This window comes from Melitaea cinxia, chromosome 19 (genome assembly GCF_905220565.1).
Source record: "Melitaea cinxia chromosome 19, ilMelCinx1.1, whole genome shotgun sequence".
Taxonomy (NCBI): Eukaryota; Metazoa; Arthropoda; class Insecta; order Lepidoptera; family Nymphalidae; genus Melitaea; species Melitaea cinxia.
This window is the reverse complement of record NC_059412.1, coordinates 12,024,817-12,043,615: the sequence shown is the minus strand read 5'-3', so window position 1 is coordinate 12,043,615 and position 18,799 is coordinate 12,024,817. Positions and strand designations below refer to the sequence as shown.

The 18,799-nt window shown below is 34.2% G+C and overlaps 1 protein-coding gene across 1 annotated transcript in view; it reads left to right on the top strand.

Annotated features, from left to right (window-relative positions):
* The window catches only part of LOC123662618 (myotubularin-related protein 5), a 113,078-nt gene that overhangs the window by 8,042 nt on the left and 86,237 nt on the right, over positions 1–18,799 (top strand). The window contains exons 2-4 of the mRNA XM_045597434.1: positions 2,261–2,266; positions 13,980–14,065; positions 14,346–14,501. Of these exons, the coding sequence (XP_045453390.1) occupies positions 2,261–2,266; positions 13,980–14,065; positions 14,346–14,501 (248 nt within the window). The remainder of the gene's footprint in view (positions 1–2,260; positions 2,267–13,979; positions 14,066–14,345; positions 14,502–18,799) is intronic.

Sequence of the window (18,799 nt, the reverse complement as noted above, 5' to 3'; positions counted from 1 at the left end):
TTTTTACCGATGAAAAAAAACAGAGGAGGTTCTAAAGTCGCTACGTACCTATATTTATTTATGTTTGACCATGCATAGCTTTTTACAGAGTATTCCGAAATTGATAAAAAAATATATTGGAAAGAGTAAACCCCGAAGTTGTTTTTCGCCTAGGAGTAGTGTTGCCCAAATGCAAGAACAAGACGAGACTTAGCCAGTCTTGGTCTTGGTCTTGCGCCAGTACACCTGGTCTTGGTCTTGGTCTTGGTCTTGCGCTCCAAGTCTTGGTCTTGGTCTTGGTCTTGCAGCAAGAGTCTTGCAAGTCTTGCAATTACCTATTAGTCTATTACTATTTATTAAAGTTTACTTTAAATCTTAGAAAAACGTATTAGAATTGGAACATTGTGAGCTTGAATTAACATAGCCATAGTAAAGATCAAGCAGATTAATAAATAACTGAAGATTTGATAAGAAATTCGAAAAATCAACTGACCTATGTGTCGTTTTCCATTGAAGTAACTGTTTCTTAATAAACATTTATCATATCTAAGATTTTTATTTTTGTGTTACCCACATTAGGAATTCTAAACATTTTTGAATATCATATCAAAAATTGACCGCTCCAGCGGGGTTCGAACCCGCGTCTCCGACGTACCGTGTCGGCGCTCTAGCCAATTAAGCTATGGAACGATACACCCGCCCGAGCGAAATTTTCGATATGATAATTTTAAATTACGGTTTAAGCGAACCGTGGCGCCGTCTATAGTGAGCTCTTTACAGAAACCCGTAACTATTCAAAGTTTCATATTACAATGAAAATCTTTGACAGGAGACGACACCGTGCTATTTTTAATATCTAAGATTTTTATTTTTGTGTTACCCACATTAGGAATTCTAAACATTTTTGAATATCATATCAAAAATTGACCGCTCCAGCGGGGTTCGAACCCGCGTCTCCGACGTACCGTGTCGGCGCTCTAGCCAATTAACTATAGACGGCGCCACGGTTCGCTTAAACCGTAATTTAAAATTATCATATCGAAAATTTCGCTCGGGCGGGTGTATCGTTCCATAGCTTAATTGGCTAGAGCGCCGACACGGTACGTCGGAGACGCGGATTCGAACCCCGCTGGAGCGGTCAATTTTTGATATGATATTCAAAAATGTTTAGAATTCCTAATGTGGGTAACACAAAAATAAAAATCTTAGATATTAAAAATAGCACGGTGTCGTCTCCTGTCAAAGATTTTCATTGTAATATGAAACTTTGAATAGTTACGGGTTTCTGTAAAGAGCTCACTATAGACGGCGCCACGGTTCGCTTAAACCGTAATTTAAAATTATCATATCGAAAATTTCGCTCGGGCGGGTGTATCGTTCCATAGCTTAATTGGCTAGAGCGCCGACACGGTACGTCGGAGACGCGGGTTCGAACCCCGCTGGAGCGGTCAATTTTTGATATGATATTCAAAAATGTTTAAACATTTATCATTTATAAGCTTACATTTGCTAAAACATGTAAAAAAACAAATTAATTACAATAACTTGACTGTATTTTAAAGAACAATACTTATCTGTCTAGGCTTTTTATTTTATTAGTAGGTAAGTACCTACGCTTTTTATATTATTTTATTAGTTTTGTAGAATTTTTTTACACGTTTCAAGTATATTTAAAAGTGGCTACAATATTTATTAAACGGGTGATATTTGAACACTTTTTGCTATTTTTTCTTGTAAAAACTTAAGAAATATAATGACTAAATGTACAATAATAGTACCTAAGTAATTAGTTTAAAACCATATAAGTAACCAATATTATAATATATACTTACTAGAATGAATTAATATGACATCTACTACCTATCCTTACCATTTTATCCTAATCATAATACTACTTGCGTGATCAGTATAATGTATTCATTTTCATTCTAAGCACTCTGAAACTTATTTATTCTTTGGAACACCTGTAGGTACTCTTAAAATTCGAAATTATTTTGCATGAGTATACCTACGCCCTATGGCGGCAATCAAATAGTGTCAAATGTTATGATTTCGGCGTGGCGGCAACGATTGTTTTAGATTTCAAAAGAAGCCGCCGGCGCGTGTATCATAACCATGTACTTCCGAAAAGCGGCAAATTTCTTTGAGAAGTAAGTACAAAACCTTTGATGCCGCATTATCAAAGTGCCGATGGTTAAAACATAACTATGCATGCACTCAGTTTGATTTTAATAGATATTTTTTTATTCGCTATGTTTATGGTATTAGTCGTAATGCGCAGGTCCAGGTCCAGTTTTTCATATTCTTTGATACAGTTTTTTGCGTCTCATAGAATTCCTAAGCGTACCTACCTATACACCGAACTGTTTTTTTTTTTTTTTTTTTAAATAAAGTTATGTCCACAGGCTTAAAGTGCCCATGCTTTTGTTATTCCGATTTTAAGTTTTATTACTGATCGTTTACTTGTTACACTACTGCAGCTTACACTAAGAGACCTAATTATTCTATCTTAGTATCCCTAATGCAGACGTGAGTCCACCGACCAAAATTATGCTAAACTTAATTGATATCTTACATGCAAAAAGACATAGAATTATATTGCGCCTTACTTTAATTATTGTTGTCACTATTATAATAATTATTATTATCTATGTTTATATATACACTTACTTGCTATCTATAATATATGTACACTTATTGTCTAGCTAACGTATATGTACACTTATGGCCTACTTGGCCTACTTACAATATACACTTAACCTATGTTATTATTAGTAATTTTTTTTTTTTTTTTTTTTTTTTTTTTTTTTTTTTTTTTTTTTTTTTTTTTCTTACTCCTAAGTTTTTTCCTTATACAATTTATTCCTACAAGTAAGGTGTGCTACAATTTTAACATTTCGAGCACACCCTCAATGACGGCGGCATCCCTGTGGTGAATCGCCATCCTGAGGCTGTGCTCGAGGATATCTTTTTCAGAAGTTTCCGCTGCCTTCGTCACAAAGCGACCAATTGCGTCGTCACGGTCGTCGGTGTAATAGACACAGGTGTTGGTATGCCTAGTCACCGCGACTACAGCGTGCGAGACGCTGTCGTGAATCTTGAGCCTCCTTGTCTTCGTCTGGAGGACAACGACGTCCTCATAGGTCTGGCCCTGCGCCTCATGGATGGTTAAGACGCGCGATCCCTCACCAGACCCGTATCCCTGGTCAGTCAGCAATCTCTTCTCCTCTTGCGTAAAGACCAGGTACAAGGTCCGGTCCCTTCCTACAGGAATGCGCGCGCCCGTGAGGCTCTCCACTCGCAAAGATCGGATCTTTGTGCTTGAGCTGTACACGGTCTTGTAAACCTCACTGATGGCAAAGGCGACGTCTTTGGGGTTACGATGCGTGCATGACAACTCACATGAGATGGTTGTTAACAGGTTTGGTCTGCGGTACCGCATTTCGAACAGGTTGTCCCTGTCGATGTACGGCAGCTGATTTATATCTCCAATGAGGACTACCTTCTCTGCTCCCGATAGTCGGGCGGCCATTACTATGGCTCCGAAATGGTTCATGAGGGCTTCGTCCACCGTTAGGCGTTTGATTTTTGAGCCCTCACGGAAACCATTTACCAGCACGGATGCCATAGTGCGCACCTTTTGCTTGGCCTTGTTGCCATAGCGGTGCGCCAGTTTTTCCTTTAGGTCTTTGGCCGCCTCGACTGTGGTCGTAATCACGACCTCCGTGTCCTCATCGAAGTCCCTGACTATGCGAGTTGTCTTACCGCATCCCGGTACACCGTTTACACCGAACTGTTACACCTAACTACTTAGTGAAATAGCGCTAAGTCCTAGCTGCAAGACGCAAGAGTCTTGCAGGCTATGTCTTGTTCTTGCTCAAGTCTTGCACGGTCAGTCTTGGTCTTGGTCTTGCTAAAAATACGCGGTCTTGTTCTTGGTCTTGGTCTTGCAAAAACGCAAGAACAAGACCAAGACTGCAAGACCAAGACTGAATTTGGGCAACACTACCTAGGAGGCGAGGAAGAAGCGCGGCTCGCAGCTTGCTTGGCATAGGCATGGGAAAGGGCAGTCCTAATTTTTTTAACTTTCTTATTGTATTTTTTTTTTAGTATTACGGTAATAATAATCATAATATACTTTTTTGAAATCCTTGTATTGAGCCCTTGTGATACCAAAAACAAACAACACAGTTATTTACCATAATTATCATTGTTATTTGTTAGCGAAACCCTTCGTTAGCCCAGGTTTGCACAGTGTTACAATAAAAATCGCATATACAAATACGGTTTTATTGTAGTTATGAAAAGAGAAATTATTTAATTTTGTTAATACGAATTTTAGAAAATATCGACAAAAAATAACATCACTAGTGTATCGATATAATTGTCGACTATGAGGCATCACTTCGCTGGCGTATATACGTATTGCTTTGACCCTTCCCTCCCCCAGACCTATCCCCCAAAAAGCAAGAAAGGGACAACTGCAGCTCAGACCGTTTTAGGTATATAATTTTTGACCAAAACAGTGTTTCGTAGTCGACTGTTTTCTCCTCAAAACATGGCAATTTTTTTTAAAAAATTTTTTTAGAAAATAAAAGAAGACTTCGGCTATGCCCCTATGTTTTCATTTTTTTGAAAATATGCATATATTTTTTTTTAATGAGTGTCTGAAAATGTACAAAAAATTATGCAATATTTCGAGTTTTTGAAGTCTCCTAATTACTATGATAATAAGAATATGAAAAAAATCAAAACATAGGGGCATGGTCATGGCAGCAAAGAGTTCTATGTCACAAAAATATTTGATCTAGTGTCATTATCCAGGTAGAAAACAGTCGACTACGTTTGTATGGAGAAAGACCCGGTACCCTTTCCTCTTAATTCCTTTTTTTTTCAGAAAGTATTTTATTGCCGCAAAATTTTTAAACTTTTATCAGCGAAATATGCATATGTAAAGTACTTGTACAGTGAAGATTGATTAGTGAATTTTGTTATACGTTTAGTGGTATTTATTTATATCATATTAAAAAAAAACGCCTAAATGTACGTATGCGCTTTGTAACCGAATGCAACAAATTAGATAAAAAAAATCACCGACTTAAAAAAGGAGGTTCTCAATTCGACTGCATTCTGTATCTGTGTTACATCATAAATTTGATTGAGATCTGACGAGTACTCTATGAGTTATCCCTTAAAATGCTTATTAATTTCACAGTCTAATCGACTATTACGTCGTATTTTTGTCGATGTTTGTGGTCGGTTTTTTTTTGTCTGCGACCAAACACAATCTTAAATGTCACAGCTTACAGTTAAAAACAATCGGAACAATGAAAACTCAATGATGTTGACAATGATAGCGCTACCCTGATTAACGTAAACATCAATAATTAGGTAGTGATAAAAAATAAAGACACCGTATTATCAGACTATTAATTATTTTTATCACCAGTGTATAACTACTGTTTACAAATAGTCACATAACGAAATTAAGTAATCTGATAAAAAAATTAAAAAAAATTTATTGACTATTTTTTTACATTTTAATAAGTTTAACGACATACAAGCTTTTTATTTATAGTGTTATGTTATGTGTAATCCATTTTATTTAGCTTATATAAAATGTTTCACTAAATGAGTTAATTTGTAATCTAATTGTAATAAAAAATCGATCATGTATATTATATAATATTTAATTATTTATTTATTTATTTGAAGAACGGAACAGAAACAATTACAAGAATAACAGCGTAGCATAAAACAGAAAAATAGATACAAATTATATCCTTTATGTCTCACTAAGAACGTAAGGATTAGACGTTAAAGCAAGGACAGAACATGATCAGTTATTACTATACATAGTCTAGAAACATCAAGGTAATTAATTGATCAATACAAATAATATTAATAATAAAAACAAACAATAATATTATTAACCTGTATATATAAAATAACTTGTGGTCTGTAGTCCATGTTTTAGAATATACGGTTCTTAACACGTTGAACGCCAGACCAAAAACCATGTTTAGTCCAGTGGGCCGCGACGGACACCATGTGACTGCCATTATATTGGGTCCAAGAGGCCGTGTCGGACACCATGTGTCCGCATGCCCTCGATAACTTCAGAAGCCTCTAGGGAGCCGACAGACAGTGTTTCGACTGTTTTTACTAAGGCAAGTGACCCGCGCGGCCTCACAGTGCAATAAGGCCACATAGCACAAAAAAAAAATCGAAAACACTTTGAATTTATAGGCTTTTTAACAAATTGTTTCCAAAAATGTTATAGCTGGTGTCTGCCACTTGAGATCTTGGAAAATAATGGGTAAATAACTGTTTCCGTCAGTCGCCCATTATTTTTGAGGTTTTCGCTGACAATATTTGCAGAAAAACACCTTAACAATTTTTTGACGATTCTCGATTTATTGGTGTGGCCCCAGGCGAAAGTATGCTGTCGGACATACGGTGTCCGTCATGGCGTCCAACGTGTTAATATAGCTATGTGGCTATCTAATTTTAAAAAAATGTTATTTATCTAGTAATATAACACAGAAGTTTTGTATATGTTTGATATTTATTTAGTATACGACGTAAACAATAACAGGAAGGACTTCAAAGAAATCTAGAGGTGCATGTTTCGGAATAAAGCCAGTCCAGTTCTTGACTGTTTAAAAGAGCATGAGACTTGTAGTTATAAAATAGTATCTCAAATGAAAACCGAATATTGCTGACTATCACGGGCCGTAGCGTGCATTTCATATAGGCAGAAAGGCACTGCCTACCCTGACATGTTACTAAAAATGATATATAAAACATGAACATTACAATTATTTTTGAATACATATTTTTTAAAAAGACATAAATCATAATGCAATTTAAATCCGCTTCAAAAAAAACCCGCCGTCAAATATGCGATATCAGCGCTTCGTTTGTGCGTTTTTGTTATTAGTGAAAATATTGATATATTAGATATTAGTGATGAATAAGTTTATTTGTGAAATATGTAACGGAGACGTGTGTTTGATGAAAGTAAATAGTGCGTCGAAATTCAACACGTTCGATTTTACAGATAAATTAAAAATTGTTCAGGCGTATCGATTTAACACAACAATGACGTTATAATTTTTCATTTATTAATAAATAAACAAGTACTTTCCTTAAGAATACAATTTCATAACTTATTAATAGTGTTATCAATGATTTCCTATGTTTAACACAAACGAAATTATCAGATTGCTGGCCTTATAAGGTCCTGTGTCTATCCAGTAACTGATTTGTTTGATGTTTCATTTGTAACACTCACTCATGAGTTATCCAAGTGTAATAGGTATCAGTTGGTTGCTGTACGTGTATTTGTATGCCTGCATTATTATTATAAATGCACTTTACGAGTCAAATAATTTACTTGTCTGTTCTTGAAATTATCTAAAAGCCTCTATTCCCAACAAAATTAAAATAAATTAGGAAAAAATTGCGAGAAAGTAAGTGTAGTGTGGCTGTTCAAATTTTTTTTTGACTGCCTACCCTGTCTTAAAACTTTATGCACGCCACTGATCACGGGCAGAAAATTGCTTTTTATTATCCAATTCCTTCATTGTTAACTAGCGCAATGAGAGTTCACATTAGCAACATCTGAAAACTGTAAAAATGATTAAAAAAATGAATTTCTATAGCAACTTCATTCATAGAATCTCTTTAGAAAGAAGAAGAAGAAGTTAATCTCTTTAGAAATTTCTTCGAAATTCTTTCTTTAGTTACCCTATTTTATATAGGTCATGTCAGTGTGAATTTGCTTTTAGACTAGTAAAGACGTTAAGTTAGCATGACTTTGTGTAAATGGTATTTTATTAACTTGGGCGAGAGCAAAATAAACGAAAACCTACTTTTTTCTAAAGTACTGTTAATCTTGTAGTGTATGGTTTGACTGGGAATTTATATTGAATATTTAAACATAAAGCTCCTTACGTAATATGTGCTACATTTGTAATAAAATTACTACGTTAGAAAACGGTAACCTAATAGCGTTTGTTGTAAATCCAACGTTAGTTAGCGTTTGTTTCAACAACTTTACTTGTCATTATTTCTATGATTTTCTGTTTTTGTGCTTTCTGTGTGTCTTTTAACTGTACCAATAGCACGAATGATATTGATATATATGAATGACAATTCTATCATCGCTATAAATGAAAGTACCCGAAGTTTGAACTTCTGATGGCCATGCATTTAAAAATAGATATAATTTTTTTTATCGCAGCTCTTGTCTGAATCTATCTAGAGATAGTTTAATTTATTATATATGTATAGTGAGCGAAATTGGTGATAAGATTGATGTGAGAAAGGAGATTATGGACTAAGAACGTTAATCCATAGGCCGAGCACACGAACATCGTAGTAGTCTGAGATGCATTACATCATTCAGGATGATAGGCCGTTTTGTGGTAGGTGGTATCCTTGCTCCGTTTACGACGTTACGTTTGCGAGCCGATGTTGAAATTTTTACGGATGCACGCTTGCGTTATGATGTTATTGATTATTTTATTGAAGTAAAACCTCTTTACGTACGCTTGACATGGGGGCAAGCTGCTGAATGCGTGACGTAAAGAAAAGTGTGATCGACCGAGGCGAACGGAAGTTGAGAGGGAGATATAAGTTAGATGGAGCTAAAGAAATTTTACTTAAGTCGTGTGGTCTAAAAGCAAACTTGTTTTCTCGCAGTTTCAGCCGCGTAATTATTGATCCCATGGGAATATCGTGATGAACAGCAGCCTATGTGTTATCTGCATGTCCAGCTATCTACGTATCAATTTTAATTGCAATACGCATTTGTAATATATGTAGAAATAGTCGACTCTCCCTATGAATCGTACTCGCAGTTTGCTGTTACGTTAATTATACACACAAAAAGAACCAAAATAAAATCCTTAAAAAATTTGCTTCAATTTCAAATTTGATTAAATCGATGGGAATCAAAATTGACTTGTGTAATTTATTGCTTAGTAGTCGTAATAAAAGCTTAGTAGCATAACTAGTGCTATAGCGTTAGCGTAGCGTAGTGTTATATATTAAGTTTTTGTATGAAAACACAAATATTTTTTTTTTATCACTAAATAAATAAGTAAATGAGTTATAAACAAAAACTATATTTAATATTGCCATACATAGCGTAAAACATACCATAAAAATCGTTTAAGAATTAAATATTCAAATTCTTGTTTCAGCTATTTAAACTTTTCGTAAAAAACTCCGTGTCTACATTAATTCGGGTGATTTTTTTAAATCAAATCTACGTGATGAGCGTTAAAAGTATGTTTTGATAAATTGTTTTCGTGATTCGAATACGAGAATTCTTAAAAGCCTTTTTCTGGCTCTGACGTAATGTATTTTCCAAATAAATCTAGAGAAGAATATTAAAAACGTGATTTTTTTTATTCTTTGTACGTACGACACCAATCTTGCCAATAATTATCTTTACCAGCTAACTCGGAAGACGTTGACATGTTTCGTGAACTGTCAAACGTGTAAGTAAATGTTAGTAAATCGTTACATTTTTTTATTTTTTTTTAAATTTTCTCCACATTTTTCTTTCCGAATACGAAAATTTTTTAATTCTTTGCAATTAAATGCATGAGGTCAAAATTGAACGTGAGAGGTTTTAAGTCGTTTAATTTTATTTTGCGGTTAAGATTATTTTTATGATTCAAATTGGCATACAAATTTGTTCATTTGAAGGTTAATTAATTGTAGAAATATGAATATTTTATTGATTTTCGTAATATGTAATCTGATATATTATATTTTTTACGTTTTAAATTTTATTTATGTATATAAATATTGAACGAAGGTCACCGACATAGTTCCCAAAATTTGCAAGCTGAAGTGGCAATGAGCAGGTCATATTGCAAGGAGAACCGATGACGGAAGGAGCACAGGCCAACCAGGTGGACTGACAAATTTAAGAAGACAGCAGGAAGCCGCTGGATTCAGAAGGCGCAGGACCGGACTGAGTGGCGAACATTAGGGAAGGCCTATGTCCAGCCGTGGACTGCTAAAGGCTGATGAATGGATGATACAAATATTATTCTTCGACTTCGTTTGTTTGTCCAAACCACTAGTACTAAAGTTCGTGAAAACGGCACATCTGTAACCAATCTACATTTACGAAAATACTGGAAAAACCGCATTTTTATTTATTTTACATTTATTAAAAATAAAAAAAGCTAGAATTCATTTTTTTTTTAATTTAAAGAAATTAAAATGTTCTTTACTTTAGTTTTTATTTCATAAAGCTAGGTCAGTCACATTTGAAGATATTGAAGATTTTCTAACTGACCCTTTTTTGCGGTCCAGTGTATATAATATATTATTAAGTCTATGAAATACCATCCATTTATTGGACTTTGTCAAACCGTTCTAGGAAAATGTAAACAACTTAGATAATTGATAAACATATGAAGTAATATAACCTTTATATTCAAATATGCTTCTCTCATAAATACACTTGATAACCAAAAAAAAAGAATTGTATGGTTTTATGAAACAACGATGCAACCGAAACTTTAGTGAATAAAAACATTTACATTAATACACAGATCAAAACACACAAATAACGCGGAACACTCGCGACATGCGACATGCGATAGATGAACGAAAACCTTTGTAGGCGATCGAACAAGTTTCATTTTAAAAAGTAGTTTAAAAATTCGACTCAGTCAACCGCGATGAACACTCAAAATTAACTTTTAACTTTTATTATGTTGATTTTCCGGATGTTATTAATTTTTATTGTTTATTCTATCCATACAAATGTACTTTCGATGTATGTTCAAATATTAGTAAATCTTGTTATAAATATGTATTTTCTTCTATATAAACAAACATTATTCGCTAAATGTATAGCAAACGCGCTAGCCGATTTTTATTACAGTTTTGTAATACTATGTCGAAAGTTCTTACGGAAAAAAATCAATAAAATTGTGCAGACAATTTAAAAAAAAAAAAACAGAAAATGTAACGCTAGTAGGTATAACTTCATGCGTTTGACAGTTCACAAGACCGGAAAACAAGCAAGCAGCAAAGTCCCTTTATAGTTATGTCGGTTTGTGGAGTTATGGGTTGGTTTCATCAGTTGTGATAAATTTACGCTGCAAATAAGTTATGAATTGACTTTAACAACAAGAGGCAGGACATTAGGACAGGCACTAGGACCTGTTTCTCTTTAATTAATAAACAAAAACTTATAGATACATTTTTTGCGTAGAACAATGTCTCATATAGTTGAATTCGATGGTAAAAAATAATAATGTATCAAAAAAATTTATCTATTGGATACCGTTATACGTCAGATAGCTTGAACAGCAACTGGAGAAACAGACTAGTTCAAACTTTTATACATCTGTTTATAGTTATGTTGGTATGTGGAGTTGGTGTTATTTTTACCGCTTGGACAGAGAATTTCTCACTCGGGGTCAAGGCCGTGTCCGACGCGAGGGTAGGGCGTTAGGTCGTTAACTTTGACACTAGTCCAATATTGACGAACGCCGTGACGACATCTGCGTAATGAGATACTGAAATGAGAACACGTGTTTGATGAGTTTAGTTAACTTTTGTTTATACTAACCTGTTGGCGCAGTTTGTAGTGAGTGACCCTGCTTTCTGCTCCGTGGGTTAAAGGTTCAATTCGCGCCTGAGTCTGGGCGTATTATTTATATTTACTTCTAGGTATACCTATTTATTATTTTTATGTATCTTTTATCAAAAAAAAATATTTAGCTATATCAGTCAACTTGTTACCTATAACATGAGTAGTAGCATACATTAGGGATAGGCGACTGTGTGTGGTGTGTGTGTGTGTGTGTAAAAGATATTTATATTATTTATTTATTTAAAATATTTACACTAAGTAAAATTAGGTTTTAATTTGTAACGTAATTTGTATGTAAACTAAAATATAAGTAAAATAAAATATATAGTAACTAGCTGTGCCCGCGGCTTCGCCCGCGTTGAAATCAGTGTGTCACAAAGTTTTCCCGGCAGACTTCCAGTGAAACTCTCATCAAAATCAGCTTAGCCGTTCCGTAAACCTTCCTCTTGAAGCCCTCTCTCCATAGGTGAAACCGCATGAAAATCCATTCGGTAGATTGTGACGGAATCGATTACATACACTTTTGGGGACTTTGTTTTATAATACACTAACTGTTGCCCGCGACTACATCCGCGTAGTTATGAAGATATGCATTACTATTAAGATGTTTAACCCAAATTATTTTTTTATTCCAGTCACTTGAAATGCTTCTCACACTGAGTAACTTTTTAAAAGGCAAAATGCAGTATAATTTAAGTTATTTTTATAAAACCTCTCTATACACCACATTTTTAGTTCCATTTTCAGGCTGCAATATAAATAACCTATCAGGTGAACTTATAGCTGCTGTATATGTTTCATACAAACTATCAACCCCAATTAAACACCCTTAGTGGTGGAATATCGCAAAATCCGTTCTTAGCGAACGTCTACTAATTATAATCCACCTCCCTGCTAAATTTCATCTTTGTCCATCCTGGATGGATGGACCATGCAGCGGTTTTTGAGTTCTCGTGATGAGTGAGTCAGTGACTTTTCTTTTTTATATATATACATTACGATGCATTATTTGGACACCTTCCTCGTCATCTATAGAGCATACATTTTAAATATCAAGTCTCTTACTTCAAAAACATAGGACTTTCATACAAATTTCCAACCCCCGTTTTATCCCTTTAGGGGTCGAATTTCGTAAAATCTGTTTTTAGCGGATGTCTACACCCTATAAGGAACCTACCTACTAAATTTCAAGTTTGTAGCTGTTATAGTTTCGGAGATTGCGTGATGAGTGAGTCAACCTACCATCCCCCGTTTTAACCCCAAAAGGGAGTTGATTTCTAAAGATATATTATTTGGACACCTTCTCATCATCTATAGAGCATACATTTTAAATTTCAAGTCTCTTACTTCAAAAACATAGAACTTTCATACAAACTTGCAACCCCCGTTTCACCCCCTTAGGGGTCGAGTTTCGTAAAATCCGTTCTTAGCGGATGTCTACGTCCTATAAGGAGCCTACTTGCCAAATTTCAAGTTTGTAGGTGTTATAGTTTCGGAGATTTCGTAATGAGTGAGTGACCTTTCGCTTTTATATATATTATAGATTATAGATTATAGATATAGATAAATATATAGTAATTGAGTAGTTAGCACATATACATAAAAAATTGTTTTTAAAGCAATTTTTTCTTAATTCAAATATATTTTTTTTTTATATAAATTCGCACTGCCGCTATTTATATTGCGATAATTCATTATCATTATTCGATTCTGTATATCGCCTTTCATTTAATTTTTTTTTATTATTGTTGTATTAATTAAATTAAGTGATTTAAAAATTTATGCAGTTACAAATTGTGCAGAATAATTTATAAGAAATGATTGATGATGATGAAAAAGTAAAAATAGGTACATTTAAATTCAGTTATTCTTGTCTAATCGCCATCTTATAAAATTAGCCTTCTGTTTTTATCAATAAACAATAACTTATTGCAAGACTTAGAGAGAATAATGAAGGAGAATTAGACTAGCCCATTGACGCAGTTTTGAAGTGAATCTGCTTTCTGCATCGAGGTTTGTCTGGGTGTACTCGTATATAATATACAATATATTTATTTATTATTTTCGAAATTTTATTTTTGAAGTAAAACTTCTTTACGCACGCTTGACTTGGGGAGTAATTTGATAAATGCGTGACGAGGGCGTTACGAAAAGTGTGATCGGGCGAGGCGAACGGAAGTTGAGAGGAAAACATAAGTTAGTGAAGATAGAAAGAGAGAGAGTAACGTTTCGTAAGTTTTACTTCAGTCGTGCACGCTCGTTTTTTCCGAGTATAGTAATCTGGATAAGACCCAAATTAATTGTAAAATTTGTACATAATGTTGTTTAGTTAGGCGTATTTTACAATTCGTTTTGATTGTTTCAGGAGGCGGGCTCAGTAACGGCGTCATTCTTCAACGCTTTCCCGAAACCAATTGGGAGGACACGCCATTTCACGACGGCATAGAATGGGTACGTTTACTTTCGATATTCCTTCTCTCTCAATTTTCAATTTCAATACCTATCAGTAATCATCAGCATGGGGTTTTGTTGTAATACATGGTTTTCATAACGATGTTTACTGCACCGAAAAACAACACGTAAAAGACTAGTACTAGCTAGCCAGCGGACCCTTGTCGTAGTTAAAGTTCATCATTCTATTTTCAAAAGATTATTTTTTGCCAAATAGTCAATGGATAACTTACGATAGCAAAATCCAACAGTTCTAAGCTTGTGATGTTCTGTTGAACAGTTCTGTCAACCGCAAGGATGGGCACTATCGACGGAGCGTTCGGAGCCTCGCTTCTACGTGTCGGTTCTGACGGACGTGGACGCGAACAGGCACTACTGCGCCTGTCTCTGCTTCAACGAGACCGTGGCCATAACGCCTACAAAGCCAGCAGACGAGGTAGGAACTAGATTTAAACACTACACGCTCAACGGTCCACAGTAGGATTTTTTCCTGTGTCAGGGGTTCGGAGACACACACAATACACAAGCACAAACGCTCAGACCAAGTCAAACATCTATATGGCTGATACAAGTGTTTATTATGTGCGAGAATAGAACCTGCGACCACAAGAGCAATAATCAGCGCTGTGATCGCTGCGCCAAACAGGTCGACAAATGTTCATCAGTCATATAGTAGATAATAACTTTTAAAGTTTATGATATCATACTAAGATGGAATATAGCTATAGTTATACGGCTGGATTGAGGAAAGTAGCAATCTTACAGAAAATCCGGATGAGATATCTACTTTAGGTTTCTTTTTTTTACTTTTCATTCGGGAGAAAGCAGGAAGCCATAAGGTCCCCTTTATTTCATATCCGTAACTCCCTTCTACTTCTCGTTAATACTGTAGACTTCGTAACGCATTCGCGTGGTTCATTTGTTGCTACAGGTAGGGCAATGGTTATTGTTTAACTCCAGGCGAACCGTCGGCTCGTTTGCGACTATTTCCATAATAAGATCAATTTTGAAACTCGTATTGATAATTGTAATAAATGAATGGTTTCACTTTCTTTCATTTCGTTTTCTGCCGGTCGAAAAATATCAAAAGAATAATCACATTCATTTATCAAAGCGGTTTTATAGACTTTTTATATATATATTTTTGTTATGATTTTAAAGTTATTTCCCGGTATCGGATTCATTTTTATGAATAATTGGATTTAAATAGTTTAAATGAATTCGCTTTTTGTAAATAAGCATACAATGCAAGGCCATTTACGTTTTGTTATACGCCATTTTTCGACTAATAATGATGGGATATGAACAAAACTGGACAAAAAAATCTATTTTATTTTCTGAATACTCGCTGCTTCAATTAGCACATTACGAGCACTGTTACGTCTGCCTTCTAATGGAGTCATGGCTTTTAGTGCTTACAATTTTTGTAATAGTTGGAACGAAGTTCCTTACGGCAGGCTTGGAGGAGGTAGAGATTTGGCTGGGCGACGTAACGTAATATCAGTCACACGACTGTATAATATGACGTATGTAAAACCGAACTCATTTAACATTAACAGCTATAAATGTTTGGCGTTTTTGGTAAAATAATGAATTAAAATAGCTATAGTTGGGGTGTAGTGTCTATTTGTATAGTCCATTTTTTTAGAAGTCTCCTAAATGGTAAACAAACATGGCATACTTCCGACCACAGAAAATTAGAGTAATAGTGTAATTTAGTAAAGTGACACAAAGAGCAAATGAATGAACAATACTAATAAGCCATAGATGAGAGTAAAATTCATTATAAACATTCAAATATTGTTGAAATTTTTTAGAAACCTGATTAAATATATTGAATATTTTTGTTAAGAATTAGTAGACGTACAGAATTATGGAAAAAAAAAAAATTATCGAGCATCTTTATAAAAGGCAAAGTTATTTTATATTAAATGGGATAGCGTTTTAAAAATGTTCAGGGTGGAATTGATATTCAGAAATATTTATAATATAAAATAAAACCTTAACAATAAACACTACTATATAAGATTGACATTTATAATATTTTGTATGCATTTTTCTTCACTCAACATAAAAAAAAACAAACAATATTTAACAACTTAATCTTCACCAATCACTCAAATCACTCACTTTTTCATCCATTGGTAGGCTGTTGGTTTAGGGAATCAAATTTTTATTGTTAATTTTTTTCTTGTGTATTAACTATAGTCCTCTAGTCTTGTGTTAGTGCATTAGTGCACGTGTCTGTCCTATATATAAGTTTACTTGTATTATAAGTGGAAACTTTTAATTGGCCTTTATGTACTTATTTGTATATTTAAATCCATATTATTAAGCTGTAAGTTATAGTTCGTTATAATTCGCAAGATTGAAGAATGCATTCATAGACTTTGCTAAAAGGGACAAAATTTACACACTTACCACTGTTTCTTGATTATTTATGTCTACCTCTATCTTTATGGTCTCCAGCAGAATGCGCCGATTGTCATAGAGAAGCGTACCTGTCACCTAAATGTCATAGAAGTCATCAATCACTAGCAAGACCCTTGCTGCTTGCTGTGTGTTTTCTCACACACATAATAACTGTTTTGTTGTAATGCAAAACAGTCTTATTATATGTGTTTCTAAAACATACAGCTAAATTGAAGACCTGTTTGATATCCGCTGGTGAAAGACTACATCCGCTATGTTGTGAAAATGAGAATCCAAATTTCCTTTAGACAACATGTATTAATTATAAGGAAACTGATTAGTTATAACAACAGTGACAACTCACTAACTTATTAAAAACAATAAAACTTAAAAATTAAACTTCTCTTAATAATAATAACAATAATTACTTTCATAAACAAAATTATGTATTTTTTACTTGGAATTAATGAGACCAATTCAGTGTATAAGAAATGTCTTTGTACTTATTTGTTCACAAACTAATTTATAATGTATTTAAAAAACACTATAGATACCTATAGTAAACTTCAGCACCCTATTCAATCAGTTAATACTTTATTATTTTTAAGCCATTGCATAGCTTCTATCGCGGGCCTTGAGCGCGGGGACCGAATCCAGAAATTCCGTAACGAAAAAACCTCACGCTCCCCACTCCGACGGGCACGGAGGTGTGGCTTGAAGGCCGTGCATCGTCTAACGTCGTTTTAGTTCGGCAGTCTTCGACACGGCGTTGTGTGCGTGCGATTAGACGTATTGTACGACTCTACGAAACTCGCACGAATCGAGACGAGCTGCTCCGAAATCGGACGAATACATAAGCAGCTGTTTATGAGAAAGTATATAGGTGTATAAGTATTTATGTACAACAGTGAATAGCTGTACTTGTTTATTTATTTAAGAAAAGAAAAAAATTTGTTTTCTTATCGGTCACCACGCTCAAAAAGTGTAACTTGAATTAATATCAAAGAAAAAGAAATACTGCATAAATAAAATAAATAAATAATTATAATTGCATAAGTTGATGCAAAATGCTATGCAATAGCTTTACCGCGGCAGTCCCCGAGTGCCACACGTCTTTTTTTTATAAAAACAGCCTTTTATATTAAAAAAATTGTAACAATTTGAGACCAAGGAATAAGGAAGGCTAGCTCTTTATAAGTTACTAGCCGTGGCCCTCGACTTCGTCCGCGTGGGATTTATTCAGTCGTTACAAATAGTACTTCATTGTGATAATTGATTTGCAAAAATTAATATCTACACTACATATATTTTTGATATATTTTTTTAACTTTTTTGTGCTTACCTATAGCTATTACTATATACTTACACCTATTTTCATTCTGATGGTGGTAAAAGACTACTTATAAGATGATAAACTTGGCCCTCTATTTTAAAAGTGGGCATAAAATTTTGTTCTCTAATTTTTTTTGCGCCAAACGAAGTCATTTGAAGTAGGCTATTGTACCTACGTATGTTGGTTAAAAAAATTCTAGATAGTGAATGATTATTTGTCAAACGACTTTTTATTGGTTGTGGCGGCTCCTGAATATTGGGGAGACTGACTTTTCCAGAGCCGTTGTGAACACTCAATACTTGACTTTCTTGCACGCGATTGCGACGCGTATTCTCTCTTATTTGCAAGACGATTTTCAGTTTCCGATGGAGATTCTCTATCGCGACGTATTTTTATTGCCCTAGCCTGTAAACTATTTCTAGAAAGGTGGAATCTTGATCTTTTGGGCATTTTAAAATGATAAAAAAAACTAAATATTACATAAACTAATACTAAGTTATTTGCTTACATGTTGAACAGAAATTAGCCTGTATATGAAATGGTGATTAAAAAATTATAAAAAATTCAAAATATTTTATATAAAAAATAAAAATATTCGATAATAGGAAAAATATTAGAGTCCGACCGAAACTGGTTTTCCGGCCGAAACCGAAACCGAAACCGAATATTCGGCCGTGGCTTCAGTTTCGGCCGAAACAGAAACCGAAACCGAAATTCACGTAGTCAAGTATAAAATTCCTTAAAATACTGAAATTTGGTGCATTTTACCCATTATTCTGCATTCATTAGGACATGAAATGGAAACACAGTATATTAAGTTTGTTGTAATCATTTATTTAATAAAATATAAAAAAAATATTTTTATTATTTTTTAAAATTAAGTTCTCATAGCAAAATGTTTATCAGTTATCAATAATCAAATCACTAATTGTTACTGTTTTATTAAATACTAAGTATTGGTATTTTGAAATCTTACTAATTAATACTTT